Consider the following 27,694-nt stretch of genomic DNA (forward strand, 5'->3'; position numbering starts at 1 on the left):
AAATACAACAACAACTACTGCTACAGCTAGTAGCATTGATTTTACATTATTATATTCTAATCTAGTGATTATAAATTAGAATATAAATCTTTATAGCCAGAATAATCTTTTTTTTGTGCTTGAGAAACCTCCTCCAATAACTTTTAAAGTACATGAAATAATAACATGTATAGATTTGTCAGTGCAGTGAGACTGAGACCCAACCTGCAGCTGTGTGGAAACAAACAAAAAAAATCCTCCAAATCAACTTGTTTCTGAAATGCATCACATTTGATGCAAAAAGCAGTTTTCTTCAAAGTCTGTTCTCTGTTATGGTTTCAGAAAAGCCATAGCGAAGCCGGGCCTGGCCAACGTGTCGACCTCAGCACAGACCGACCCGCCGAGGGAGCCGAGCAGCACCGTCGACTGGAGCGTGAGTCTCTCTCGTCATTACGTTGCTAATTTCATCAGCTGATTAGTTTTAAGAAAGAGACTTTGTTTCTGCTAAAAGAAGTTTACAGAGCAGCCAATGTCTGGGTGTGGAAACTCACTGCAAACTGCTTCTCATTTCTCTTTGCGACATTTTGAAACTCAGATTTACCTAAAAGCTGATTCTTGTCAGAAATGATCCTCCCCCAGTGTGTCCCCCTCTGTGAGGGACTCAGCTGGGGAAAAGATGTGAGAGACAGATGGAGGAGAACCGATGTTTTTGTGGCAAAATGTTGAATATTTTAAATGTTGGGAGTGAGGCTGCTAAACATGGAGCGTTTTAGCATGTTCCACCATCATGAGACTGCTAAGCTGAAGACTTTTGCTTTGGATCTTGAGGATTTGATTGTGCTGCTCGGAGCTCTGTCAGCAGGACCGTGCAGTGGTCCAGAAGAGATTTGACCAGGTCCTGCACAGTGAGTTAGGCTGCATATTCAGAGGTCATGTCAGGACATTACCTTCTGAGGGTGTAAAGGGCAGGAGGAAGAGAAAAGAGTTGAATCTGAGGCTTTTTGATTCTTGAATATGTGTTGTCCCGTCCTGTGAACTCCATAGGACAATGTCCCAACATTTACTTTAGTTACAACTGAAGTCCATACAATGGGGACCTGTGAAATGACCCGTTATTTTCTTAAGACATTGGCTCTATGTCCAGTTCATATTCCAGCTTCATCTTTGACTGTGTGGAAATAAACATTGAAGTGTTTTGTCTGTTGCAGGACAACGCCCAGTTTGGGGACCACATCTGGTTTGAGACCACTGGTTCTGGAGACTTCTGCTATGTTGGAGAGCAGTACTGTGTCGCCAAGTCCCTGGTGAGTTCAGTCACTATGTTCTCCCTTCAGTCTGGTTCTGATCCAACTTCCACAATCTCCTGCAGGATTTGGGGACTGAATTCATTCCTTAAATAAACCTCACATTAACGCCCTGGCTGGGGTTAGAGGAGAACACTGAACACAGACCTGAGACCAGCTTCCTGCTTTCCTTCAGACTCTGCTACTGATGTGGAGTAGGTGCTGGGACCAAACATGATGAGAAAAGTACTCTGGTGATGGTTATACTACAAACACGACAGTCATTTAGCAATAGTTTAAAGTGCAAATAGATTCAGAGAAAAGTAGGAGAAATTTGAAGAATGTTACAAATGTGTGAGTTAGGAACAAATCTGTGAATTTTCACTACAAAGACACCAAAACAAAGTCCCGCTTTAACACTGATTTGATAATGACGACAGTTTCACGCTGCTGCTGAGGCTCCTGTGATAAATGCATTGTTACTACAGTTGTAATACGAGAGCCAACATCTGGAACAGAGGTGAAGGAAGCTTTTATCACTTTCTTCAAAACAAACACTAATATTTAAAGGTTATTTACATTTCTATGACACATAATTGATGTTTTCTGATACATTTCCAGAACCGAGTGTCCCCCCCTCCTTCCCTGCTTCTGTTGTGTATCACTGAGCACTAAATGTGTTGATACTCTCTGCAGCAAAAGTCGGTGTTGAGGAAGAAGTGCGCCGGCTGTAAGATATCAGTCCACACCATGTGCATGCAGCAGCTAGAGAAGGTAAAGTCCAGACCCTCTCCGCAGTACCAGCTCTAATCTCTGACTTTGCTCCTAACAGTGTTCTCTGTTCTCAGATTAATTTTAGGTGCAAGCCGTCGTTTCGGGAACCTGGATGTCGAGCTGTCAGAGAGGTCAGTGTCAGCTAAGGGGAGCTGTGAGTTTTCTCTGTGTGCTGTCAGACTCTGAATAAATGTGCTCGTGTTTCAGTCCAACGTGGTGCGACATCACTGGGTCCACAGAAGACGACAGACGGGGAAGTGTCGACAGTGTGGGAAGGTGAGTCTCCGTTAGTCCTCATTGAAGCATCTGGAGCCGGAGCACTGACAGAGTCTCTTGTTTTCTCACCAACAGGGCTTTCAGCAGAAGTTTTCTTTTCACAGCAAAGAGATCGTGGCCATCAGCTGCTCGTGGTGCAAACAGGCGGTAAGTCCATGGTGGGGGCGGGGTCAGAGGTCATCAGAGTGCTGTCAAACTCTTACAAGACTTCTGAAACAAATATCAAAAAGATCAACAGCTTTCAGATTGTCCCTTAAGGAGTCGCCACAGTGGAATGTGGTCCGCACGTTGATTTGGCATGGGGTTTTACACCTTCCTGCCAAAACCCTCCTATTTTATCCGAACTCAGGACCAGCACTAGGTTGGTCCTTGGTGGGTGGGCAGGGCCACACCTGGTGGGGTGGGGTCGAACCTGCGTCCCTCTGTATCCCAACCCAATGCTGTAACACTGAGCCACCAGGCCCCCCACTTTTGAAACAAAGATGACAATATTTAACTGATCAGTTCCTCCAGGAAGTCATGATGTTCAGTCTTTTTGCTATTGAGAACATCATAAAAACATCACAACATGCATCACAAGTTTTTACAAAAGCCTTGAGATCCTGCAGGGACTTTATCAGCAGATTATCAGCAGCACAAAAACGGAGGAAAATAAGAAAGTAAGAGCAGAGAGAAGGAAAATTCAGTCATTTTCTACCAATCACCAACAAAAGTCTGTGAAAACACTGAGGTCTTTAATCCAAAATACATTTTAACAAATGATCTCTGGGGTAATTATGATGATCCAGAGCATTTCAAAGGAATTTGGTCATTAATTTTCTTTTTCTTAACACGTTTTAAAACGAAGAACCATGTCAGCCGCACAGAGCTGTGACACAGAAGCAGGTTCTTACTGGAGTCATTATTGGGCTCAGACATGACGACCTGTCAGAGCCTTCAGTCTACAATCACCCAGAGTGCTACAAAACAGTAAATTCTTTGAGAGTCTCTTGGCATGAACCCACCTCATGATGCAGACCTTTCTTCTGGATGGATGGAGTGAAGCCGTCCGGTGACTTCCTGTGTGTCTTTCTGTGTTTCAGTATCACAACAAGGTGACGTGCTTCATGCTGCAGCAGATAGAGGAGTGCTGCTCTCTGGGAGCCCACGCGGCCGTTATTGTCCCTCCTACCTGGATCATCAGGGTCCGCAGGCCGCAGGTACATGCACCTAAAACTGAATCTAAGTTTAAAACCCAGTCTGAGCCTATGCTTTCACCCTGTAAACCAAATGTCTTCCTTGGTGCAGTCTCTGAAGTCCAGTAAAAAGAAGAAGAGGACGTCGCTGAAATGCAACAAGTCGAGCAAGAAAGGAACAGAGGTTTGTGTAAACTCACTCTGAAATAAGAGGAACTTCGCTGGGAGTACGTGCTGTGATGAGTAGGTTAACGGGGTAGTCTGCTCTCCTGTGTCTCAGGTCCAAGATGGCCGCTGGAAGCCCTTCCTGGTCAAGCCCATCCCGTCTCAGCTCATGAAGCCTCTGCTGGTCTTTGTGAACCCAAAGAGTGGAGGAAACCAGGTGAGGTTTATTCTTCACGTCCAAACTCCGAATGCGTGTCTCTCCTCACAGTCACATGGTCTCTTTCTCTGAGTTAAACGTTAAAGGAACATTAAAATAACTGACGTCAGCATGATGACAGGGAAGAGGAAAAAAGCACAGCCGTACATTTCATTCTGATACATTCTCTCTTTTTCAGGGAGCCAAGATCATCCAGTCCTTCATGTGGTACCTGAACCCTCGGCAGGTGTTTGACTTGAACAAGGGAGGACCCAGAGAAGGGTAAGATCCCAGTCCCATTTGTTTGATTCCTCCTCAGTGCAGCGTGTGCTGTATTGAAGGATGGTCCAGTTCCTGGGTGCTTGCATCATGCAGGTTGTGATCTGGTTCGACCTTCTGAACCTGCAGGTCTTCAGCTCGAAGCCGAGAGATAATAATGGAAGTTCCCCACAGTCACCCTGATCTCCTCCCTCACCTGACACCCCCTCGCTCTCTTTTCCCTCCTAGTTGTCCCACTCCCTCCTGTCTGCAGCTGCTTTGCTTTGTGTTTCCTGCAGGTTGGAGTTGTACGCCAAAGTTCCCAACTTGAGGATCCTGGCCTGTGGAGGAGATGGAACAGTGAGTCAGACATTACTCACCACACATACAACATATTTTAATTGTAGACTATAAAAAGCTCCAGTGTTGGGTCGCAGTTTCTGCATTTCTGTAGAATTTAACCCATTCAGATATTCTGACTGTGGAGCCCAAAATGACACAGATACAAATTACTTTACTTTTTTCTTTATTTCCTCATTTATGATACTATACATTTAGTAATTTCCATATTTAATTCTTTAATTTTTTCCACATTTCATTAATTGTTTTAATTAACACAATCTTTCTTTATTTTCATTTTATTTTTTCATTTATTAAATTTATTTATTATTATATTAGATTTATTTATTATTTAAATTATTTCCTTTTCCTTCCATTTATTTCCTTTTGGCCCCATATGACAGTTAGTGATAAAGGATTTTACAGTTTAAACAATATTTAAAGATGCACTAAATATGTCGGCATGTGTGTGTGTTCAGGTTGGATGGATCTTGTCCGTTTTGGACGAGCTGAAGCTTCGTCCTCCACCACCTGTGGCCATTCTTCCTCTGGGGACTGGCAATGACCTGGCCAGGACTCTCAACTGGGGGGGGGTGAGTGAAACAGGAGCTCTGTAGGAAGCCCGCTGCCTTTGTTTGACAGTCCCTCAGTCAGTTTTTATGAGACACTGGAAATCACACAAGGAAATACAAAAATATCAAAATTCCCCAAATATCTGACATCTGGAGGAAAAAATCTGATATAAAAAACAAATGTGCAAATAAATCAGAGACCAAATGAATTTATTGTCATTGTTAGGCTGAAGAAAGAGGCTGCACTGAAATAAATGGGTATCTACTACATCCACAAGGATCAAAACAAAAATCACACACATAATATTATCTTATTGTTACTGACATGCAACATGTAAATAACATCTTGTAGCTGATCATATTTGCTGTGTGTATCTGCTGTGTTTATATGCAAACTATTGGGGATATTAAATCTGTCAGAAAATGTACTGGACTGAAATATTGGTTACAGCACGTGAGACATGAACCACAGTGAATTGAAATTTTCTTAGTTTCATGCTGTTGCTGAGTAAATGTCTTTTTCAGTACTGAGACACCAATAATAGAAACCAAAGAATAAACCAGACCACAGCTCTTAAACACACACAGTATTAATGCATTTCTACTGAATTACTGTACAAATTTGAGGTACTTGTACGTCTAGTACATTTTTCTATGTTTACTTCATTACAGCTCAGAGGGAAATGTCTTACTTTTCATTCTCCTGAATTTACCTGAAGCTTTTGTTACTATTCAGGTATTTGCAGATAAATCGTATGAAGGGTTTATGAATTAAAAAACCTGGTCTAAAGTTTCATCAGTGAAGTTGTCCATAAATCAGAAGTAATTTTTCCTGTAAAATCACCAAATATGTCCCGAGGTTTGAAAGTGTCACAAATAAGAAAAAGATACTTCCTAATGAAAATAATGGTATTTGCCACAGTTCAGTGCATTAAAGTAAAAACCACCTAAATTGTTAATGATTCAAGACCAATGATCCAATGATCAGGAAAACCGTCACAGGAACGTGTTCTGCACTTTTTCTTACTAATACTTTCAGTAGATCCAGAAAGTTTTAACAGCACAAAACTTTTTCCACATTTTGTTATGTTACAGCCTGATTTCAAAATGGGTCAAATTCATTATTTTTCTCATAATCCTATAAACAATACCCCATAATGACAACGAACATAATGATACATAATGACAACAAAATCTTTGCAATTTTACTAAAAATGAAAAACAAAAAAATCCCATGTACATAAGTATACACAGCCTTTGCCATGACAATCAAAATGGAGCACTTGTGCATCCTGTTTCCACTGATCATCCTTGAGATGTTTCTACAACTTGTTTGGAGTCCACCTGTGGGAAAATCAGCTGATTGGACAAGATTTGGAAAAGCATACACCTGTCTATATAAGGTCCCACCGTTAACAGAGCACAAACCAAGCCATGAAGCCCAAGGAATTGTCTGTAGACCTCTTAGACAGGATTGTATCGGGACACAGATCTGGGGAAGGGTACAGAAAAATTTCTGCAGCATTGAAGGTCCCAATGAACACTGTGACCTCCATTATTTGTAAATGGAAGAAGTTTGGAATCACCAGGACTATTCCTAGTGTGGACCAGCCAACCAAACTGAGCGATCGAGAGAGAAGGGCCTTAGTCAGGGAGGTGACCAAGTACCCGATGGTCACTCTGAAATAGCTCCAGGGTTTCTCCGTGGAGAGAGGACAATCTTCTAGATGAACGACCAGCTCTGCAGAACTCCACCAATCAGGCCTGTATGGTAGAGTGGCCAGACGGAAACCACTCCTCAGTAAAAGGTACGTGACAGCCCACCTGAAGGACTTTCAGACCACGAGAAACGAAATTCTCTGGTCTGATGAAACAAAGATTGAACTCTTTGGCCTGGATGCCAAGTGTCATGTCTGGAGGAAACCAGGCACCACTCACAACCTGGACAATACCATCCCTAGAGTAAAGCATGGTGGTGGAAGCATCATGCTGTGAGGATGTTTTTCAGCATCGGGAACTGGGAGACTAGTTGGGATCGAGGGAAAGATGAATGCAGCAATGTACAGAGACATTCTTGATGAAAACCTGTTCCAGAGCATCTGGACCTCAGACTGGGGCGACGGTTCATCTTTCAACATCATGCAATCCTCATCTCTCACCTTGCTCAGTGTGTAGGTATCCAGGACACTGTTCTTAGGTGGTTCCAGTCCTATTTAGCCAATATTAAGGTTTCTGTAATGATAGGAGACACGTCCTCTTCCTGTGTGTCTCTCTCCTATAGGGTGCCACAGGGTTCCATTCTCGACTTTTAACCCCCCAAGCATTTCAACACAAAGTGTGAAGACATATCTTCCGTTCTTTACTCCATTGGCTTCGAGTACATTTTAGAACTGTTGTTGTTTGCTTTTAAAGCTTCTTAATGGTCTAGTCCTGCTCTACTTTAGTGAATTAATAGTTCTTTGCAAACATGACAGAGTACCTCTGAAATCTGGTCAACTTCTTTTAGAAGTTCCGACATCCAGGTGTAGAAGGTGGGGAGATCGTGTGTTCAATGTTGCTCTTCCAAAACTGTGGAACTTCTTACCACCTGACATGCGCTGCATTACAGATTTGATGTTTTAAATCCAAGCTGAGGAGGCTTTTGTTCAAGCTGGCTATCGATTCTTAGTACTGAGGACACATTTTGTATGCTTTTAAACTAATCTTTTTTTTAATTATTATTTTTAATTATTATTATTTCAATCACATTGTTTTTGTCATTTTATCATTGTTTTTAATGATATGTATTTATATCTTATGCATTTATGTTTTTGTAATTGCTTGCTTAGATATTCTGTTTATCTGTTGTAAAGCACTTTGGTCAACTCCTGGTTGTTAAAGTGCTATATAAATAAAGATTGAATTGAAATTAATTGAGTTGAACTCTGTGAATGTCCAGACTTAAACCTGATTGAACATCTCTGGAGATGGATGGATTGGGGAATGGGAGAAACTGTGCCAAGCTGTGCCAAGCTTTAGAATCATACTAAAAAAAGACTTGAGGCTGTAATTGGTGCTAAAGGTGCTTCAACAAAGTATTAAGCAAAGGCTGTGAATAATTATGTAAATTGTTTCATTAGTTTTTTCTTTTTAATAAATCTCTTTCACATCATTATGAGGTATTGACTGTAGAACTTTGAGGAAAATAATGAATTTAATCCATTTTGGAATAAGGCTGTAACATAACAAAATGTGGAAAACATTAAGTGCTGTGAATACTTGCTTGATGCACTGTAAAGTACATTGTCCTGTCCTGCAGTGTTTGGACAGTGAGGTATTAATGCTTTTGCTGCTGTAAAATGTCTAAGGACTTCCTCCACCATGCCCCTGTCCCAGGGTTACACTGATGAACCAATCACGAAGATCCTCTCACATGTCGAGGATGGAAACGTGGTCCAGCTGGACCGATGGAACCTAAACGTGGAGCCGAACCCCGACGCCCGACCGGAGGACAGTGACGAGCATCAGACTGACAAAGTCAGTTTACCCGATGACGATTAGATTCACTGAGAACTTGACCGTTGTTCAGTCTGACATTTTCTGTTCCTTCTGTTTCTCAGCTTCCTATCGATGTCTTCAACAACTACTTCAGTCTGGGCTTCGACGCTCATGTCACGCTGGGCTTCCACGAGTCGAGAGGTCAGAACCATGGTTTCACTGCTACATGACGGGCTGGTCAATAAACGCCAGAGACTTGTGTTGTTGCGAAACCCAGTGACCAGACATGGTCTTTAGGTTCATTTTGGAGGTCATGTGTCCTCTTTGATCAGGTCATATGTCATTCTGAACCAGACAAAGAAATCTTCAAGTCTTTGAGTCACTCTAGTCCTGTATAACTGTGTTCACCTTGGTTGGTAGTTCCAGAACAGGAACAGTAGGTGGCAGCATTAATCCCACATACACAGGCTGGACATCCACACAACCTGTCTTAGTCATGGACAGGTTAGTGAACAGGCCCATAAGGAGACACAAGCACAATAAGGGACCAAACAACCACAAAGTGATGCACAGAGGTCCACAAAGCAAACATCCAGTGCATAGAGACACAACATTCCAACAGACACGTTGCAGTGCAAAACGAGATGTGTCCTCACAGAATGACCATAAAAAGACAGCAGACACAGCTCCATAGTAGATTTCATGTCTCTTGTGTGTGGACCTTGCTCATGTAAGAGGTTTTGGGGGACTATACATGTCTGTGTCCAGGAGCCAAAAGTTTTAGAGGGAAATAGAGGACGTTTAAGAGATGTTACCATCAGAATATTGCTTGACCTAATGACAGTGTGTCCAAAGCTTCTTGTTTTCAGAATGAATCATGATGTGGACTTGAGGTTAAACATGTCTCATTGTCTTTCAGAGGCCAATCCTGAGAAGTTCAACAGCCGCTTTAGGAATAAAATGTTCTATGCAGGGGTGAGTGTCCATCTACAGATTCAGTTCACGGGGGGGGTACTTGGTTCTCACTCCAAATCTGTTGCTTTTAACATCTTTCAAGTGTTACTGACTGTGTGTGTGTGTGTGTGTGTGTGTGTGTGTGTGTGTGTGTGTGTGTGTGTGTGTGCAGTCAGCAGCTTATTCCTGAGAACACCTTTCCACACATCTGTGGAGATTCTCAGTCCTCCAGGTCTTTGTTGTCCCAGAGGTGCTGTTCGGTGGCATCTGGACTCATCTGTAATACTGAGGAGATATTTCACTTCTTATCCAAAAGGCTGGTTTAGAGAAGCAGGCCTGTAGAACTCTGTGTGGTCCTTGTCCTTTTTGATTAGACTGTGACCGACTGTGGAACCTCCTCACTGTAAGTGTCTCATTAGTCGTATTATAGTCCATGTCCTCCGCAGAGAGAGGGTCCTTCCGGTGTTCAACACCTTATTCAGCTGCTCTCTGTCCAGAATGTCCAAGGAATGAGCCTTGTCTGGCTGCTGAGTCTGGTCCTGAGAAGCTGGTTCTCCTGAACCCTGGGCCTGTACCTGTACTGCAGATATCACACGGCTCTACTCTGTATTACAGAGATTGAGCTGAGATATAAAACTGAACTCAGCTGTCTCCAGCTCCATCCTGAAGTCTCCTCCCTGTCCCTTCAATAAATTACCAAAGTAAAACCATATTGTGTCTTTCTGTCAGCTATCAGCAATCAGCCATCTTTTTAAATAAACTTAACTGAACCAGGGGCTGTGTGCCAACATTCATTGGGAGCTTCTCATGGAGACGGGCATCCTGACCCGTGCAGTGTGAGCAGAGACGTAAAACATTAACAAAAGCTGTGGTCGCTCATGGTCTATGACGGCACTTATCAGCCACTAACAAACCATTAACGCCTTATCTCACGTGAATCCAACGGTCCACATCTAACCTTGATGACCTCGGGGACCCGGAACATGTTAACGTTCATGTAACAAGCAGCTGACACCTCTGGGAAAACCATCAGGACTGAGAATCTCCACAGATGGTCCTACATTCAGTTTGTCTAACGTCCATGTGTCTGTGTTGCAGACAGCCTTCTCGGATTTCCTCAGTGGGAGTTCTAAAGACCTCGCCAAGCACATCAAAGTGGTGGTGAGTCCACAGCTGTCTGCAGGACGAGGATGACTTATTCATGAGTCTAAGCATACATATCGTTTCATCTTTGTACAATTAATGATGACAGATGTTCTCTAGAGACTGACAGGGATCAGGATAAGGTCAAAGCCTATTTAAAACCCAACGCCCTTAGTGATCACCTGCACATATGAAGTCTCACATCAGAAGTCACTAAAGAATTGTAGAAACTCTCCAAATAAAAACAGCATGTCTGTTGCCCCTAGAGACGAAGTTTAACCATCTTCTTAAACCGGCTGAGAGTTTTACACATTTTTAATTCATCGTCATGGCTGATCCATAAATGAAACGCAGTTTGTGTATTGTTTGGTAGATTTTTACTTTGTTTATTATCTGAGCAATTGTAAAACCATAAAATTTGAATTGGGCATCAGATAGTTTGAGGGTTCTCTATAAAACTTTTCTTACAGTTTTCTTCTGTAAAATGAAAAATTGATTAGTGTGAGTTTTACATTTTTAAAGTTTTGCATTCACCATATTAACGTGCAATTTCCAAAACAGCTTTTTGTCGACAATGATAACTAAAATTTAATTTACTTTTTCAATGTCCACACCTTCTGTCTGTCTTCACGTCATGCTCTGGCTCCAGCTTAAGTTGCATCAGTTTGTGCTCTGCTTGTTGTGTTGTGGTTGTGCTTTGTTTGTTAAAACTGATTTTGTTTGCTCCCTTCTCAGTGTGATGGGACCGACCTGACAGCCAAGGCCCAGGAGATGAAGTTACAGTGTCTGCTCTTCCTCAACATCCCCAGGTACAAAGAGGACACGTCTGCAGGACCCTTCTGTGCCGTAAACGAATTTGAGTGTGGCTCAGGTTAAAAACTGAGCTCGAAGGACCTGGTTTAGTTCGACATGAGGGAAGAGAATGTGTTCAGGTGTTGGCTGAGACCTGTGCAGAGGAACAGGTTAGTCAGTAACATGTGGCTCCTCTGCAGGTACTGTGCAGGAACCACGCCGTGGGGGAATCCCAGCGAGCATCAGGACTTTGAGCCTCAGCGTCACGACGATGGTTGCATTGAGGTCATCGGCTTCACCATGACGTCTCTGGTGAGGGTTTCAGTGGCCCTGGACTGGCCCTACTACATGAAACCACAGTTTAATCTTGGGTCAAAAGTGTGTCTGTCACAGGTTTTTTAGATTTGACAGAATCGTAAATTTACAGTAAGTGATGGTGAGTTTACATTTATTGCTGTCTGCATAGAAACCACCAATGTTAAACTATGCATAGAAATGTTTGTATGATTGAAATTAAAAATCTGAAATTGACAATAAGTACAAAACTATAAGAAAGAGAAAGTAAAAAGACAGAAGAGCAAATATATTGTTACAATTATATGTAACATGTAAAGTAGTTGGATTTTTAATGGTTAAAATGACAAAGGAAGTTGACTTACCCACGACAAACCATCTTTGATCACCACCATAATTAACATGATGTCCAACATGCACCATAGACACCAGGAGGCCAGGTGTGAATGACACATGTCCCTGTGTCCCTCTTCCTGTTGGTGTCCAGGCCACGCTGCAGGTCGGGGGTCACGGCGAACGTCTTCATCAGTGCAAAGAAGTCACGCTCACCACCTTCAAGTCCATCCCTATGCAGGTGGATGGTGAGCCCTGCAAGCTGGCTCCATCCATCATCAACATCAGCCTGAGGAACCAGGCCAACATGGTGCAGAAGACCAAGAGGAGGATCTCCATGCCCCATCTGAACGAGTAAGCCTGAAAGAGAACTGGAAGAGAAGTCCTTAAGCAAACAAGAATGGGGGAAAATGTCCCTTTTTGTAACCTGTTGCTGACATAAATTCACATATTTAAAAAACAAACAAATGTCCCACTTTGAACATGAACATTTCAGGTCTCAGTTAAATCTAAAAACTAGTATCTGTCTGGGTTTTATGATGAGACGTCTACAGATTCAGGTTCATTAGCACATTTAAAAGTTTGCAGTGCTGCAGGTTCTCACTCTAAATGTGTTGCTTTTCACTTCAAGTCTTACTGGTGTGTGTGTGTCTGTGTGTGTGTGCAGTCAGCAGCTCATTCCTGAGAAGCTGCAGATCAGAGTGAACAGGATCAGCATGGCGGCGTACGAGGCTCTGCACTATGATAAGGACCAGCTGAAAGAGGCCTGTGAGTGTCTGTCAACAGAAACCTACAGTTAAAATCTATTCATTTTCATATGAAATCATATGTCCTCACACTGTGGGACACTTGAGTAGGAACTGAAAAGTTTATAGTTGACACGTCCTGCTTCCGTAGCAACGCCACTCGGAATGATCACTGTCCCTGGAGACAGCGACCTGGAGACCTGCCGCCTGCTCATTGACCGTCTGCAGGACTACCTGGACCAGGTACTGCAGAGACAGGACTGTAGGACTTTGTGTGTGTGTGTGTGTGTGTGTGTGTCAGATAAGTCAATTTTCACATTACAGACACAGTCTAAATATGTAGTGATTCTTACTCGTGTTTGTATGAACGTCCACCCCCTCAGTGGCAGCAGGTTCAGCAAGAGAGTCCAAACGTCCCACTTCTGAGGATCTTAATTCAAGGTCCAAACCATCCATCTCCCCTGTAGCACTCAGAGAGTCTCTGAGGTCCACCACCCTTCATGCCCCTTGTATCGGTGACAGGGACAACACCAGCTAGAAACACGTGTAGAACTCTCCCTCTCGGTGTTTGCACCTGGTCAAACATCAGTCCACTTTAGTGTGTGCAGTAAACTGAGTTTTGCTGTGATGAGATGGGATGAAAAGACCCATGAGACAAAAAAACATAGAAATGTCACACTGGACTCGAGTTCTGTTGTTGATGATGTGAAACTGAAAGATTGTTCCTGTTCCTTCAGGACTGTGATGATGTGAAGGCCGAGTGTCTGTCCTCACAAAAACTCTCCATGAAGTGGTGTTTCCTCGACTGTAAGTCCAGACCATCACACGGCTTCTCAACACAGAGCCCAGATTACTCACAGTCCCTCACAAACCAGGCCTTTAATTTCATTCTTCAGGTACAACTGCAGACCGCTTCTACAGGATCGACCGAGCCCAGGTAGGAAAGCAACGTGAGAATTTGGATACAGGAGGATGAGCGGACAGCGCTGACAGGAACTGATTCAGTTTTTTCATAAAACGTGAAACAGGATTCTTGTAGTTTTGTGTTTTTACATCCTCTCACTGACTCAGCTGTGATGTCCGTAAACGAGGCCACAGGCGTTTACACATTTCATTCTTTCAATGCAGTAACAGGCTTTGGTAGTGGGAGCAGTTTTCTGCTGTTTATCTGTTGCCACCTTTAGAAACAAATAGCAAAACTCATCAACACGTTTTCCTTTAGTCTGCAGGACGTCCAAAAATCCACATAATAAAATTAGTTGAAGTGACTGCAAAGACGCACTGAACCCGCACTCAGGTTCTTCCTCACACTCTCTGGGTTTTTTCCCAGGAGCACCTGAACTACGTGACCGAGATCTCTCAGGAGGAGCTCTACATCCTGGACCCGGAGCTGGTGGCGAAGGAGACGGTGGGCACCTCCCCCGGCACGCCTGACCCGGTGGATTCTGAGGACCAGCAGATGCAGTTTGCCTTCCCCTGCTCCCCGTCATCCCCCAGCTCCTCACTTACACCCAGGTGAGACATGAAGGAGTCTGGTGTTGGGGTTGAACAGGTGAGCACCTGTTGGATGGACTGCTGTTCATGTCCCCAATGCCACTACTGATATTAAAGCCCTGAAAAGTGTTTCTCAGCTCTGTGTACTGAGCTTTATGCCCCTGTGCAGCTGAAGCTCACTGAGCTCAGATTGGCAGAACACGTACTCTGAAGGAGTTTCGCAAGTGGGTCACGTGGAGGGGTCCGGGTGGAAGATGTGGACACAACCACTGACCTGAAATGACAAAAACAAACAGATTTTTCTCTGTTTGGACCTAAAAAATGATGAGATAAACACTTTCATGTTGAAGATCAGATTGTTTCGGTATTAAACCTGTAGGACTGTCAGTGTGAATGGAGGTGAGTGTGTGCATCAACAGTCAACTGTGTGTTTCAGCAACAGCATCATTTCTGCCATCGGAGCACCTCCTGCTGGAGAGAGCAGGTCCTGCAGACGCTCGGAATAAATCTGAATATCTGAATAAATATTGAAGCTTTTTTTGGGGGGGGGGGGGGGGGGCAGCTTGTCATTATCTGCAGCCTTTAGAAATGAAATGGGCTCCTGCTGCTGTTTGAGGTCCTGTTTTCATTAAGCTGCTGATCTGAACCTGAGGACAAACAGCAACAGGTCTGACTGACTCTCTGTGTGTGTGTGTGACAGGGTCAGAGACTTTCAGAGGAAGAGGATTTCCAGTGACAGTTCAGTGGCTGATGCTTTGTCCCAGAGCTCGTCTAAGACCACCCTGTGCAGGTAGCAACACACTCACACGCACATTTGGTCAATGGACAGATGGTTTTATTCAAAGTGACTTACAAATGAGGGACAAAGCAGCAAAAATCTAATTCCAGAAGAAAACATTAAAGCAAAGCACTGTGGCACCACATGTTTCTGTTTCATGACACACAGACATAAGAAAGGACACATAGGACAGGCGCACAGGAACTTGTGGAGAAGTTCTGTCTTCAGATGTTTTTTGAATATTAGCAGTGAAGCTTCTGAGCTCGTTGCTTTACTTAAAAAAAACTTTAAAATACCACAGCAGTTCTCCCAGTGTTCAGAGCAGCACCTCACATGGCGTGTGTGTGCACGTGCGTGTGTGTGTGTGTGTGTGTGTGTGTAAACGAGACATTTATCATGTAACATGGCTACTCACCGCTCTCAATGTCCATCTTCCATCTTGTCCTGGCTGTTTCCTGTATGTGATCGAAGGAGAGGAGCAAAGATTGTCACTGTCCATCGCTCCAACACCACGCTCGCTGATTTCAAACCCATGACTAGGTAGGACTCATTCTGTCTGTGTGTGTCTCTGTGAGTGTTGATGATGATGATGATGATCCATTCTCCTCTCTTCCTCTCCTTCCAGTTCTACCTCACACAACCCTGAAAAAGGTAAGAAACTAATCGTTGCTTCACCCGATGTCGTCCATCTCATTTGTATTTTATTTTAATTGATTGTAAGTTGAGGGCAGTTTGTGGAGACCCGAGGATAAAAACAGTGACAGGAGGACATCTTATTTAGCCTAGTCTTATTGGCCTTATTGTCCATTGTCCATTTTCAGAGACAGTTTTACATAAAATCACTGTTTTTCTCTTTCTAGAAGCAGAGTTGATCAGCTGTGTCAAAACTGACGACCTAGACAAAGTGAGTCCTGATCGGTTTCTGTCTCACGTACACTGAACTGTTCCGTCTCTGGCAGCTGGACTGAACTTTGAACCCTGTCTCTGCCTGTTGTTGTTGTGCAGCTGCTGGAGCTCCACCAGCAGGGAGCCGACCTGCTGCTGCAGGACCAAGCGGGCTGCACGCTGCTGCATCACGCCGTGCAGGCCGGCAGCAAGGACATCGTCCAGTACCTCATCAAACAGGGTGAGACACTCACGAGTACTTTTACGTACACATTTAAGGTACTAGAGTACTTTCATATGATAAGAGTTTTACTGCCTTACATGTGTCTGACAGCTGTAGTTACCAAATGAAACCTCATAAACAAACTTCTTCACCAAATAAACGAACAACGGTATCAACAACTTAAAGCAAGTCAATTAGAAAGAGTCATTTTTTAGACCTGAAGATTGTTGATGTGTATTTAATGAGTTAATTAGGGAGTTAAGTAAAGAAGTAGTAGTAGTAGTTATAGTCGTCGTAGTCACTGTGCAGGTTTTTGGACTGTCTGTGTCATAAGCACTGATGCAAATGTGGCAAATGTTCTATGTTTCACATTAACAGGGACACGTTGCTTTTGATTTTCAGTGCCACAGATTTTAAATATTACAACAAGGCAAAACTATTGGAACCCCCCTGGCAGGAGTTTCTATGGATACTTGTTCCCTCCAGCCCCCATCAGACTTCACTTAGAGTTTATCAGTGACGTCTGTTTCTAAACACGTTTTGTTTCTGTCTTTTTACACGAAGTGCCGACGTCTCACCTGGACATAACAGAGAAAGCGACGTGAGTCACGTTTCTCTCTGGTTTAATGTTTCATTTTTGAAACTTCTCCTGTGACATCACTTCCACCTTGCATTACTGTGTGTTTCAGAGGGGAGACAGCGCTCCACAAAGCTGCCACCTCATGTCAACGGAGTATCTGTCACTACCTGGTGGGGGGCGGGGCGTCGCTCATGAAGACAGACCTGCAGGTGAACCGACACGCTCCCTGAGTTACACTAACCCGACCTGCAGCTCTGATCCAGGATCAGCTCTTCCCCTCTCATAGTTTTCGTCCTGTTGAGTGTTGATGGAAACAGACTTGAATTCAGAGTTTAGCTGCTGATATTTGAGCTGGGTGTCGCTCAGCAGTGGCTGTTTCCTGCTGGACGGAGCAGTTTTCTCAGGCGGCGACGGCCACCAGCCCCGGAGCTTTCAAAGGACCTCCAGCAGTATCTGACCCACTTCTAGAAAGTGATTAATGTTGTGTGTCATTGAGGAACGAAGCGCCGCGGGATCCCCGGCCTCGCTCCAGCACACACAAAGGGCCACGGCTCACCGTTGCCATGGTGAAGCCAGTGGTAACAGGAAGCGGCCCATAATCAGCAGCACATGAAAAGAGTTGATGTGTTAGTTAGTGTGTCCACTGTTGGTGTGGAGCCGAGATTCACTGCAGGGCTGAAGACGAGCTTAGGGGCCTTTGTTGTCCTCCTCCTGTTTCTCACAGTGTCCATCCGTCCAGCTCTGTCCGTTTGTCTCTGACTCTGTCCCTCAGTCTGCTGTTATCTGTTGTTCTGCTTGTCTCGATGTCTCCTGTCCTATAAACTTGATGTTTCTCCCTGTGTTTCAGGGCGAGACTCCCAAACAGCGAGCTGAGAAAGCCAACGATCAGGAACTGGCCAATTATCTGGAGAACCGCCACCATTACTAGATGATCCAGAGGGAGGACCAGGAGACGGCGGTCTGACCTCCAACCTCTCTGTTCAAAACATTTGTCTGTCCATAGGTCTTTGACTGTCTGCTCCTGTTACCTAGTCTTGAGCCAGGGTCAAAGGAAAAAAAGTCATATTTCAATTCCAGAGACCGGAAACATACTGACCATCCACAGCAACTTAGCAGCTTGAGCAGCAGGTGGACTTTTAGCAGTTAGAATTTTGTCCAAACTGCGTCAACCAACTAGAGACGAGGGTTGGTCATGGATGTAGTCAGGTTTGTCGTTGACTAACAGCCTCTGAAAACACCTGGATGCTAAAGTCAGGCCAAACTAGCTCCACGGAGACTTTCAGTTGTCCTTCAAACTGCCTTTGGAACTTGTCTTTATGGACTGAATTGTGACCTCAGTGTAAAATCACAAACAGCAGCTGCTGCCAGTGAACACTGACGGCATTCATGTGTGTGCAGCTGGACGCTTCGGTCACGTCCAATAGAACAGCGGTGGAGGATTTTTCCTTTTTCAATTCATATATTTATGGTTCATTTGTAGAGAGAAAACATTTTACTTAGGATCAAACATGCTGAAGCGATTCAGACTTTTAGATATTTTAAGATTTCTTGTAATTTTTATGTGTGTGTTATGTAAAGAAATAGATGCTTTCGTTGTGATGTGTTTGTACTGTGTGCAGAGCTGCGACGCCCGTCAGTGTTTCACTTTAAACAGCTAAGTGTGTATTATTCACCCAGGTATCAAAGTCAGTGTTTGATTGTTTCTGAGTGACCTGCAAAATGAAATAATTCCCAAGAAGCAACAGCTTGTTTCGTTTTTCGCAGGATGAATGTCTATTATTTCAAATATGACCAAAACATATTTTCATACAAGTTTAAAAACAAGCAGTTAAAAAGGAGACACACATGATAAATTTACTGTAGAAAAAATGATCTGATTTTGTGTCAAACCTGTGTGAACCTCTGGGATCCTACAGTCAGGGGTTTTAAATCAGCTGTGAGTCTGGGAGGTCCAGTCTTATTTCAGTCAGAGAAACACGGCAGAGCTGCAGGAGGAAGCTGCTACTCACCAAACACATACATCACTGCCCATGAACAGTTTGATCCAGACCATGTGGATCAACCAGGAGGATGATGGAACAGAGTTCTGAGGTCTCATGAGACCAAAGAAGAACTTTGTCGTTTGAATGAGAACTTTTATGTTTCCTGACGAATAGAATCTCAGACCCTGAACACAACGTGGTTCTACCGCAGGACTGTTAAAACAGGAAATCTGATCCTATTTCTGCAGAAATCCAGAGAAAGGCCTGTTGTTCTAACAGGTTATATATATGTGGCTCTATCTCTCGTTCTGTCTTCCTGCCCTGTTGTCCATGACTTTGTGTGTATCTAATCATGTCTCTCTGGACTGTATGGGTCTGTCCACTACTGTTCTCCCCCTGTGGTCCAGTTGGATCATCTGTGGTTCTGTCTTTTTTGTCTTCCTCTCTTTACCAATGTCTTTAGTTACTTTAGTACCAGATTGCTTCAGTAATTCCAGGAAAATTCCTGGAAGTAAGAACCAACAGAGCAACTCTTTGTAAAACAAACTCTCAGCCGACTTAAAGTATTCTGAACCCATCCAGGGTTTTTCAGAGCACTTGGAGCAGGAAGGGGTCCTGTTTTGGACTAGCCCCCAGCGTCTGTGCCCAGCAGGAACATTTAACAAAGACCACCACGCATGACTGAGCCATAAGAGCGCTAAGAGACTTACTGTCCATCCCGTCTCTGACGACAGAACAGATGGACCCCAAGAGTTGAACTACACAAGAGAAGACTTTTCACAGGTCCATGACTCCAGGATCTTTGTTAAATGGTTAAGTGTGTAAGTCTCTTCCCCAATGACCAGGCCCAGAACAAAGAGTTTCCTGCTGACTTTTCAGACTTTGACCCTGTACACCGTGTGACTCACCACACAGCTGTGGTTCGTGTTAGAGTAAATATTAGCTGAGCCAACACACCCAGAGACAACACACACCTTTAAGGACCATTTCACCATTTCTCAGCAGGTTGGAACTCAAACTGGTTTTTCTTGCTCCAGTCTACAATCAATGCCCCTGATCTTTAGAAGGTTCTGACAAATCTCTGTAAAATCCAAGAGTTTTCAAAAGAACAAACTTTAACCTCCAGTAACTCACAGTAAGAAGAGGTACAGTGGAAGCCATGCTGCTGCAGCCATGTTCAATTCAATTAAACTTTATTTATATAGCTCCAATTCACAACAAAGTCATCTCAAAGCACTTTACAGAATTAAGTCAAGACTATAAAGATGTATAGAGAAAAGCCTACAATTCCCCCCTTGAGCAACACTAGGCAACAGTGGAGAGGAAAAACTCCCTTTAACGGAAGAAACCTCCAGCAGAACCAGGACCACTAGCTGCACACTGGAAAACACACAGCTCCAAAGCTGTGGACACCTGCAGAAAGGGACACATAGAGGGGGACAGAAGGAGAAAGACGACTACGGGAGAAAACACAGAGTTAATGTCATACAGTGGTGAGAGTTGTGGGGTGAGAGTAGAGAAGAGAGGGACTAGAGGAGGATGTTGAAGTGACTTGTACATACTTGCAGAGCAGCTGCAGGTTCTGACATGTGACTGCATGTGGTTTTAAGAGGTGATGATGGCTGGTTTGAAGCCCCCCCCCCCCACAGAAAGCAGGTGGTGCCAGGGTGTGTTGAAGATCTGCATTTAGTGATGAAGCTCATTTCCTGTCTGAGTGATGGGGACAAAAGGTACATTTTAAAATCTGGTCTGAAGATGATGAGATGCTTCCTCCCTCTACATTGGACCCTGGAGACGGGATCTCCAGAAGATGGAGGTGGATATGAGAACTGTGGACTGAAGTGTGGATGTGTTTCTGGAAGCTGAGTCCTATCAGCTGGACTAGTTTTCTTGTTACTAACACAAAGCCTCATAAGTCTGGAGGACATTGGTTAGAGAACCAGATTCATTCCACACTAACTCCAGTCCTCAGACTGAGCCTGATCATGCCGGTCTTAAGATCCAGGATCAAGTCGTGGACTGTATTAACAGGACAAACAGAGACCTCCCCCACAGATAACTGAAAACACACACTTCACTTTATGGTAATGAGTTTGTTTTGTTCCTGTGGGGATTAAAGCTGTGACATCAGAGTGAGTCCACATGCAGAGAGTGTGTGTGTGTGTGTGTGTGTGTGAGTGTGTGGGGAGGGGAGTAAGTGATTGTGTGTGTGTGTGTGTGTGTGTGTGTGTGTGGGGTGTGGGGGGGGGGGGGGTGTGTGTGGGGGGGGGGGGGGAGTGAGCTGCAGCAGCTGAAGGCTGCAACAGAAGGCGACGACTCCAAAGCTCGACTGGCTGCTTCTCTGGAACCAACAAGTAAGTTTTTCTCTTTCTCACCTTTTACACACTCTCACACAGTTTCTTGACTAAACTAGCACCTGAAACAGGATGTGTAGGATAAAATCTGTCGAGCATCTAAAGCTCTGGGTTCATCTGACCTGTTGTACGTTGGACACAGCCGACGTGGGTTTTGTTGAGTGTCTGTTTGCAAACTGGCTCCGCGCTTCTTTTTTAAATATTTCCTTAAAGATATTTTCCTGTCTTGTCTAAAAACAGAGGAAGCTGCAGGTCTGTACATGAAGAACTGTACACGTGGAAAAACGTTTCTGAACTAGAATTAATCTGCAGCTTTTTAATGGTCCTGTGAATCTTTTCTACCCTAATGTTTTATCTACAAACTAATCAGCATGAAGGACGATACTGAGATTAGCTTTTATTTACTGTGATTTCTCGCATTCATTTTCTGTCCTCGTCTCATACGAGTTAAAAATGAACTGCTGCTGCTGTTCTGGTCTGTGCTGTAGTCACTTTTCCACAGAGCGAAATGTTCAGCGTGCAGATGTGCAGTTGTTTGGCCTCTGGCCCACATTAAACAACCCTGCAAAGCTGTGTCAGGTGTTGAGTTACAGGTGGAGCCTCACACTTGTGTGTCATCGTAATAAAGAGTGCATCTCCTCCCACTTCCTGCTCGCAGTGACCAGCAGCATCTGGAGCAGCAGGAAGTGCCTCAGCCCGGGGGAAACGTGCCTTTCTTACGACTGTGCCCTGCAGGAGGAGAAGTCTTTAAACTGCGGATGTGAGAGTGAACCCTGAGTTTCAGGAGGAACTTCCTCTAAATGTTGCTCCTCGTTCCGAACCAAAGGAGCATCCCACTCCTTTTCTTCTTGCTGAGATTTCATTGTTTTCTTATGCAAATAGGTTTCTATTCAGGGCGGTGGGGGCCAGGCAGGGGGGCTTCTAAGATGTGGCATGGAATCTGTGTTGGGCTTTAGAAAAAATGAAACCAGGCTAGAAGAGGCTTTGTTTTGGCCCAATGAATCAGTATTCTTTTGAGGGTGAATCTAAAGGGCTCTTTCAGGCGCTGCTTGGCTCCCCCCCCCCCCCTCTCCATTGATGGAGGACAGACTGGAGGCCTGCTGAGAGCTGGTTCTTTTCTCATAAAAGGCTGCAGGAGGAGCGAGAGGAGCAGGATTTGCTCTGCCAGCTGACATGTGAAAGAGGAGCATTGCTTTAATGGAGGCCTGAAAGAGGAGTCTGTCATTTCTCAGCACAATAACAACAGAGAGGCAGAGAGGGGCTTTATGGGTAATTGACTCTCCCTTTGTGGAGGCAGAGCCAAGAGCCCACTCCGCTTTCTGCTCCGAGCTGATGGAGCTCGTACGCTGACGGAGAAATCGACCGAAATGTGTCGAGATGGAGTCCTGACAGCAGGACCCGGGTCTGAATACATTAGCCTACTTCTATAATCCTCAGCCTGCTCCCATGACAATAGGCAGATTATTTGGCTTAAGCTCTGTGAGATTTGGGGGCCCCAGCTGAAAAGGGAGCAGATTTGATTTGGACTAAATTTGTACCATCTGCAACCCCCCCCCCCCCCCCCCCCCGGACCCTTTGGTCCAGATCAGGCTACAGTTACATTTCAGGACCATATCAACAAAACACCACAGCTTTTACAGGCAGTCCCCAAACAGGTCCCCAAACAGGACTGAGATCACATCAAAGTCCACGGATTATGAGGAGACGCTTCCAGATTGGTGGTTTTGCCCAATTCTGTTCCCATTTCCTGTCTCTTCGTGTTGTTCTTTTGTGACTGGTTAAGGGTTTATGGTTTATTTAAGTCTCTTTTTTGTGGTCTGTGTCTTTGAGGTTGTCTTGCATCACTTTTTAGTAACCTTGTAGCATTAGGGGGTCAGTCTTTATTAGCATTATCATTGATAATGACAGATAAACCGTTTGGGGAGTTTCTCTGACTGATGCTGCAGGTTAAAATTTGCAGTCCAGCTGCTGTGTGTTTCTATCCTGTTTGCCGGTTTAATCCTGGACGTTTTACGGTTTATCCCTTTGCAATCCTGTTAAACTCGTCTGTGTTTGTCTGCAGAATGCGAAGTTTGTCCTCAGTGACGCTGCTGCTGCTCCTGGTCCTGACACTCACCGCCGAGGCCAGCAAAAGACCCAAAAACCACAAAGGTGACAGGTTTTACTCAAAGTGGACTCACCACAGCTCGTGGGTTGCTAACATATAACCACAGTATTTAAACTTTTATCTACGAAGGAACTTTGAAGTAACCTGACGTTTTTCCACTTTCCACAAATGTTGATCACATCAAAAACTGTCTTTAATACACAGTGTTCACGAGTAACATCTATGATACTGTATCTTTTTTTTACGGCTCATCTGTCTCGTATGAAAATGAAAACGCAGCTCTAAAAAGTACAGAAGTACATTTACTTCTGACACGTAGTGTTGTAGAAGCATAAAGTAGCAGAAAACAGAAATTCTCATCAAAAGATTGCAAGTACCTCATAATTGTACTTCATTAGTAGTATTTTTACTTTTGCAAAAAAATTACTATCACATCACTGTAGAAATACTCCATTAGTATATATACAAATCTGCCACTGTAAAACTTTACTACTATATCACAGTTCATAGGGAAACTTTGTACTTTTCAGGGGCTTTGCGGTATTTTATTAATATTAGTTGTATTTACAGTAGTAGTAGTAAATATTTGAGGTACCTAATGTTCCACACAGAAAGCAAATACTTCATGTACTCAGCAGCTGATAACTGAGTACGTTTATGTTTACCCCACCTTTCAGCAATTACTGCTGTAAGTACCAGAATACAGCAACTTTAAGTAAAGGGTCTGGGAATAAAACACATTTTCTCTTCACGCCACTACATGTGGGTATTTATGGGTTGGTTGCAGCCAAGAGGCCACAAACTTTTCCTCAGTATCACAGTGAAACATTGACCATTGTCTGAACAGCCATGATGGAGCTGATCCCAGAGGATCCAGCTGCTGCCCACAGACGTTCTGAGTAACTGAAAACAAATGTGGACTGAAACAGCTGGCTCTTGTTACTGCAGATGTTAAGGACATGCAGAATAGACATTAGTTTGTGGACGTGTTAGGAGACAATACATACATGCTCAGAGACACAGGTTAACGAGGTAATCAAACATTCAGACTCACGGTGAAATTAAGTGTGATACTGATGCTGTGACCTTGTGCTCCCACAGGTGGGAAACATGAGAAGTCCAAGCCGGCGACAGAGTGCACTCCTGCAGAGACTCAGTACGGGAAGTGTGTCCCAGAACAGGGAGACTGTGGAGACGGACTGAGAGAGGCCACCTGTAAAGACCGCACCGACAAGATCCACTGCAAGATCCCCTGCAACTGGAAGAAGGACATCAGTAAGACACAGCTAACACGGCAGGCACACAACTTACTGATGCAGTCAACTCACTTTACACAAACCTAGTACTCTGGTTAAAGTGTAACTCCAGAGTATTAAAGTGGCTTCTCAGAGATACTGATAAAAACAAAGTATTTTACCACCAAAGAACTTGATGCTGTTGACAACATAAATGACCAACAACTAAAAAAAGTTCCTGCAGAAAACTAAAATGTCCAGTTTTGTTCAGTTTACTTTGTTTAAGATTCAAGCAGAGAAACACTTCTCAAACCTGAGTTCTGACTATTCTCGGTGAAAAAAAACAAATCAACATTCTGTTCACTAATTGACCCTTTAGTTAGTAACAACAACAAAAAAAAAATACAAAAAAACAAATGTTGGTGGATGAATGAAAATTTTCAAAAGGAGAAAATCTTTCCCATTTGTGCTGTGACTGCAGAAACAAACGTCAAAAGTTGTGTGACGTTTGAAGATTCAGACTGAGTAGAAACAAAGTGACGTCCCCGTCTGCACAGAAAAATAATCTAATTGTGTAAAACCCTTTGACTCAAAGTGGTGACACCTGCTGGAAACATCCTCAGGCTGGTGTCGATTTAAATGAATGGCACAAGTGACTTTTGTGGTTGCAATCCTGAGGTAGATTGACACCACTGTGGAGTTTTACAAAGGTTAGTAGATAAAAAGTTAAACCAAGTGAGAAATGATGAGCACTGTACGTCTTTTCTGACACTTTACTCTATTTTCCTTTATGCTCCACTACATTTACCTACTTTAGAAAACAGTTCATTTGAAGGTTGAGTCTGTCAAAAGATCAGGAGACACTTCACCAAACCTCAAACATGTTAAAACAATGGGAGAAGCTGTAACCACGAAGTATTTGGTGGTTTTACATGAATGATTCTAAACACAGCTGCGTTTTTTTGTTTTTTTTTAACTCTCTAACTAAAGCTGACAGATAAAGGTAGTGGAGCAAAAAGTTCATTACCTCTCTCCTAAGTGTCGTGGAGTACGAATAGAAAGTGGTAGGAAATGAAAACATTGAAGTAGCTCAAACTGGAAGTAAATGCTGCTTAGTGTTTGCTTGTGCTTTTATTTTGAAAGGACACATATCATGTCTTCAGCTCAGCTGGACCTGAATGCTGCTGACCTGCAGAATTCCACCCAGCAGGACACACCTGGGTCTGTTACACCCTCCTTTATTCTGGATCTCTTCCAGGTGACTGCAAGTACAAGTTCGGGCCGTGGGGATCCTGCGACGCCACCACCAACAGCAAGACGCGTTCAGGAACGCTGAAGAGGGCGCTGTTCAACGCAGAGTGTCAAACTACCGTCAAAGTGTCCAAACCCTGCTCCCCCAAACCCAAGGCCCCCAGAGGTGAGACCTGAGGGTTCATCACAAACACCAGTGACGGGATCTGATATTGAAGAACTATTGTCATTGAGCACATATAGACATTTTGCACATACATGTTACGATGAACAAGTTATTTCCCTGCATTTAACCCCTATGGGGGAAAAATGGGCAGCAACAAGAGGGACACACCTGGTGGGTAGGCTGAGATTTCATCCCGCTGACTTCTGCATCCAATACTGCCGCTCTACACATTGAGCTACCAGGCCACGGTGTTGGTGTCTATCTGGGGTCCAGGTCTAATTTGGTAAAAGACCAGTCACATGATTCACAAACAAAATGTTTATGAATACGTTCATCAGTACTACTGTTAAGGTTCAAATCATTTATCCAGGTTTTCCTGTAGTCACCTGCTACTGTGTAGAAATGTGAGAATGCATGAGAATCTTTACTGTAGTGAGAATATTACAATTATGATTGTACTAACGACTAACGCCGGTTCTGGCCCTCGGAAGGCGTTGGTGGGAAAGGACTTAATAAAGTCGGATCCAGGAAGTCCGGGTGTAGGAATGGACTGGGTGTTTACAGGTTAATAGACACCAGACCTCAGCCCAGATGTTTGTAGACAGGAACCCGGGGGGATCCAGTCCACTGTGTTGTGTTCCGGTGTCCACAGAAATGTCAAATCTGGGTGGGTGAAGAAGTCCAACCTGCTCCTCCTCCTTATTCAGGGTCACTTCTACTCTGTAGTCTCAGTGGAACATGTGTCACACCCCAGCAGCCTGTTCCCTGCAGGCTGAGCGTGAGGTTACAGTAAAGAACTGTCTGCTTGTAAATATGGATGTGAGCCACAGAATTCAAACAATGATCGGCTCTGGGGCGGCTGTAGCACAGTTGGTAAGGGAGGCATCCAGTGACCACAGGGTCAGTGGTTCAATCCCTGGTCCCAGCTACATGTCGAAGTGTCCTTGGGCAAGACACTCAACCCCAAGTTGCTCCCGGTGGGTCAGGTGAGCACCTTGCATCACAGCCACCGCCATCGGTGTGTGAGTGTGTGAAAATGGGAATTAACATTGTAAAGCGCTTTGGATAAAAGCACTATATGGCCATTTAGCATTTCTACAAACATTTTATCCCAGAGACTTGTTGCTCAGGGACCTTATCACTGTGCTGTGGATCCATTCATTCTGTATTAATCCCAGAGACTCTGCAGGTCCCTGAAGGGACTGGTATTGAAATACAAGCAGTGCTTGACTGAAACCTTGTTCTCTTTGTGGTTTTACTAATCCACTAAATGCACACAACCTGACCCGGGGGCCTTTCTCTAACTCTTTAAATGTCTTGTTCCTTCACAGGGGGGAAGAAGTCAAATTAAAGGTTGGAGACACAGAAGACGACAGGATCTCTCCTCCTCTTCCAGCTGAACGTCTTCCCTCCTTCAGCAAACACATAAAACCGAAAGACTCCTCCAAAACACACCAACCAACTTCTTCTTTTGGCCCCCTTTGACTTTGTTCTGCTCTTGCTCATTTGATGTTCTTGTGTTTATTTGGATTAAATGTGGAAAACTTTTTCCAGTATCTCCCACTAGATAATAATACATAATCCAGTCCTCATAGCTGATAGTTGTTTTAACACACAGTCCTAAAAGCTTTTTACTGTAGCTGAAATGAAATGTACACCCGACAGATGTTATCTCCAAACAAACTCTGTATCATCCAGTGAAGACATCTGGACTGTTGAGTTTAGGTTTCAGAGTGGAGGACAAGTTTAGAATCACCACCTTAAAAATTTTGATGCATAATGAAAGTATCTTCTATAAAATCTATTTTTTGAACTATAGATTGACGTTGCAAAGATGGGACTTGTATAAAAAAGAATTAAATACTGTAAATTGTTTTGGTGAA

General features: G+C 43.9%; 2 protein-coding genes and 1 long non-coding RNA gene across 3 annotated transcripts in view; 2 read left to right on the forward strand and 1 right to left on the reverse strand.

Moving 5' to 3' along the window:
- The window catches only part of dgkzb (diacylglycerol kinase, zeta b), a 41,907-nt gene extending 20,990 nt beyond the window's left edge, over positions 1 to 20,917 (forward strand). The window contains 32 exon segments of the mRNA XM_067493731.1: positions 322 to 412; positions 1,188 to 1,283; positions 1,959 to 2,036; positions 2,111 to 2,167; positions 2,244 to 2,312; positions 2,388 to 2,459; positions 3,395 to 3,511; positions 3,600 to 3,671; positions 3,768 to 3,869; positions 4,048 to 4,130; positions 4,406 to 4,466; positions 4,925 to 5,038; positions 8,393 to 8,533; positions 8,617 to 8,695; positions 9,414 to 9,469; positions 10,547 to 10,609; positions 11,327 to 11,400; positions 11,584 to 11,695; positions 12,165 to 12,364; positions 12,678 to 12,778; positions 12,908 to 12,999; positions 13,494 to 13,563; positions 13,653 to 13,693; positions 14,087 to 14,271; positions 14,951 to 15,040; positions 15,500 to 15,568; positions 15,654 to 15,679; positions 15,889 to 15,932; positions 16,034 to 16,154; positions 16,701 to 16,737; positions 16,826 to 16,925; positions 17,564 to 20,917. Of these exon segments, the coding sequence (XP_067349832.1) occupies positions 322 to 412; positions 1,188 to 1,283; positions 1,959 to 2,036; positions 2,111 to 2,167; positions 2,244 to 2,312; positions 2,388 to 2,459; positions 3,395 to 3,511; positions 3,600 to 3,671; positions 3,768 to 3,869; positions 4,048 to 4,130; positions 4,406 to 4,466; positions 4,925 to 5,038; positions 8,393 to 8,533; positions 8,617 to 8,695; positions 9,414 to 9,469; positions 10,547 to 10,609; positions 11,327 to 11,400; positions 11,584 to 11,695; positions 12,165 to 12,364; positions 12,678 to 12,778; positions 12,908 to 12,999; positions 13,494 to 13,563; positions 13,653 to 13,693; positions 14,087 to 14,271; positions 14,951 to 15,040; positions 15,500 to 15,568; positions 15,654 to 15,679; positions 15,889 to 15,932; positions 16,034 to 16,154; positions 16,701 to 16,737; positions 16,826 to 16,925; positions 17,564 to 17,680 (2,830 nt within the window). The 3' untranslated portion in view covers positions 17,681 to 20,917.
- Positions 11,594 to 13,507, reverse strand: LOC137108747 (uncharacterized). Its single transcript, XR_010912237.1, has 3 exons — positions 13,110 to 13,507; positions 12,043 to 12,381; positions 11,594 to 11,727 (listed from the first exon to the last, which is right to left on the reverse strand). It is a non-coding gene; the product is annotated as an uncharacterized lncRNA (long non-coding RNA).
- Positions 20,918 to 20,949: 32 nt separating the features above from the next.
- mdkb (midkine b) lies at positions 20,950 to 27,686 on the forward strand. The gene is made up of 5 exons (XM_067493740.1): positions 20,950 to 21,052; positions 23,115 to 23,203; positions 24,261 to 24,434; positions 25,653 to 25,811; positions 27,143 to 27,686. The coding sequence occupies exons 2-5, from the start codon at positions 23,116 to 23,118 to the stop codon at positions 27,160 to 27,162; spliced, it is 441 nt and encodes a 146-aa protein (XP_067349841.1). The 5' UTR covers positions 20,950 to 21,052; position 23,115; the 3' UTR covers positions 27,163 to 27,686.
- The last annotated feature ends 8 nt before the right edge of the window (positions 27,687 to 27,694 follow it).

Source organism: Channa argus, chromosome 23 (genome assembly GCF_033026475.1).
Source record: "Channa argus isolate prfri chromosome 23, Channa argus male v1.0, whole genome shotgun sequence".
In the NCBI taxonomy this organism is placed as follows: domain Eukaryota; kingdom Metazoa; phylum Chordata; class Actinopteri; order Anabantiformes; family Channidae; genus Channa; species Channa argus.

Coding starts and splice junctions, on each gene's coding strand:
- mdkb (XM_067493740.1), top strand. CDS start 23,116: ATGCGAAGTTTGTCCTCAGTGACGCTGCTGCTGCTCCTGGTCCTGACA. Junction 23,204..24,260: donor AAGACCCAAAAACCACAAAG/GTGACAGGTTTT, acceptor GTGCTCCCACAG/GTGGGAAACATGAGAAGTCC. Junction 25,812..27,142: donor CAAACCCAAGGCCCCCAGAG/GTGAGACCTGAG, acceptor GTTCCTTCACAG/GGGGGAAGAAGTCAAATTAA.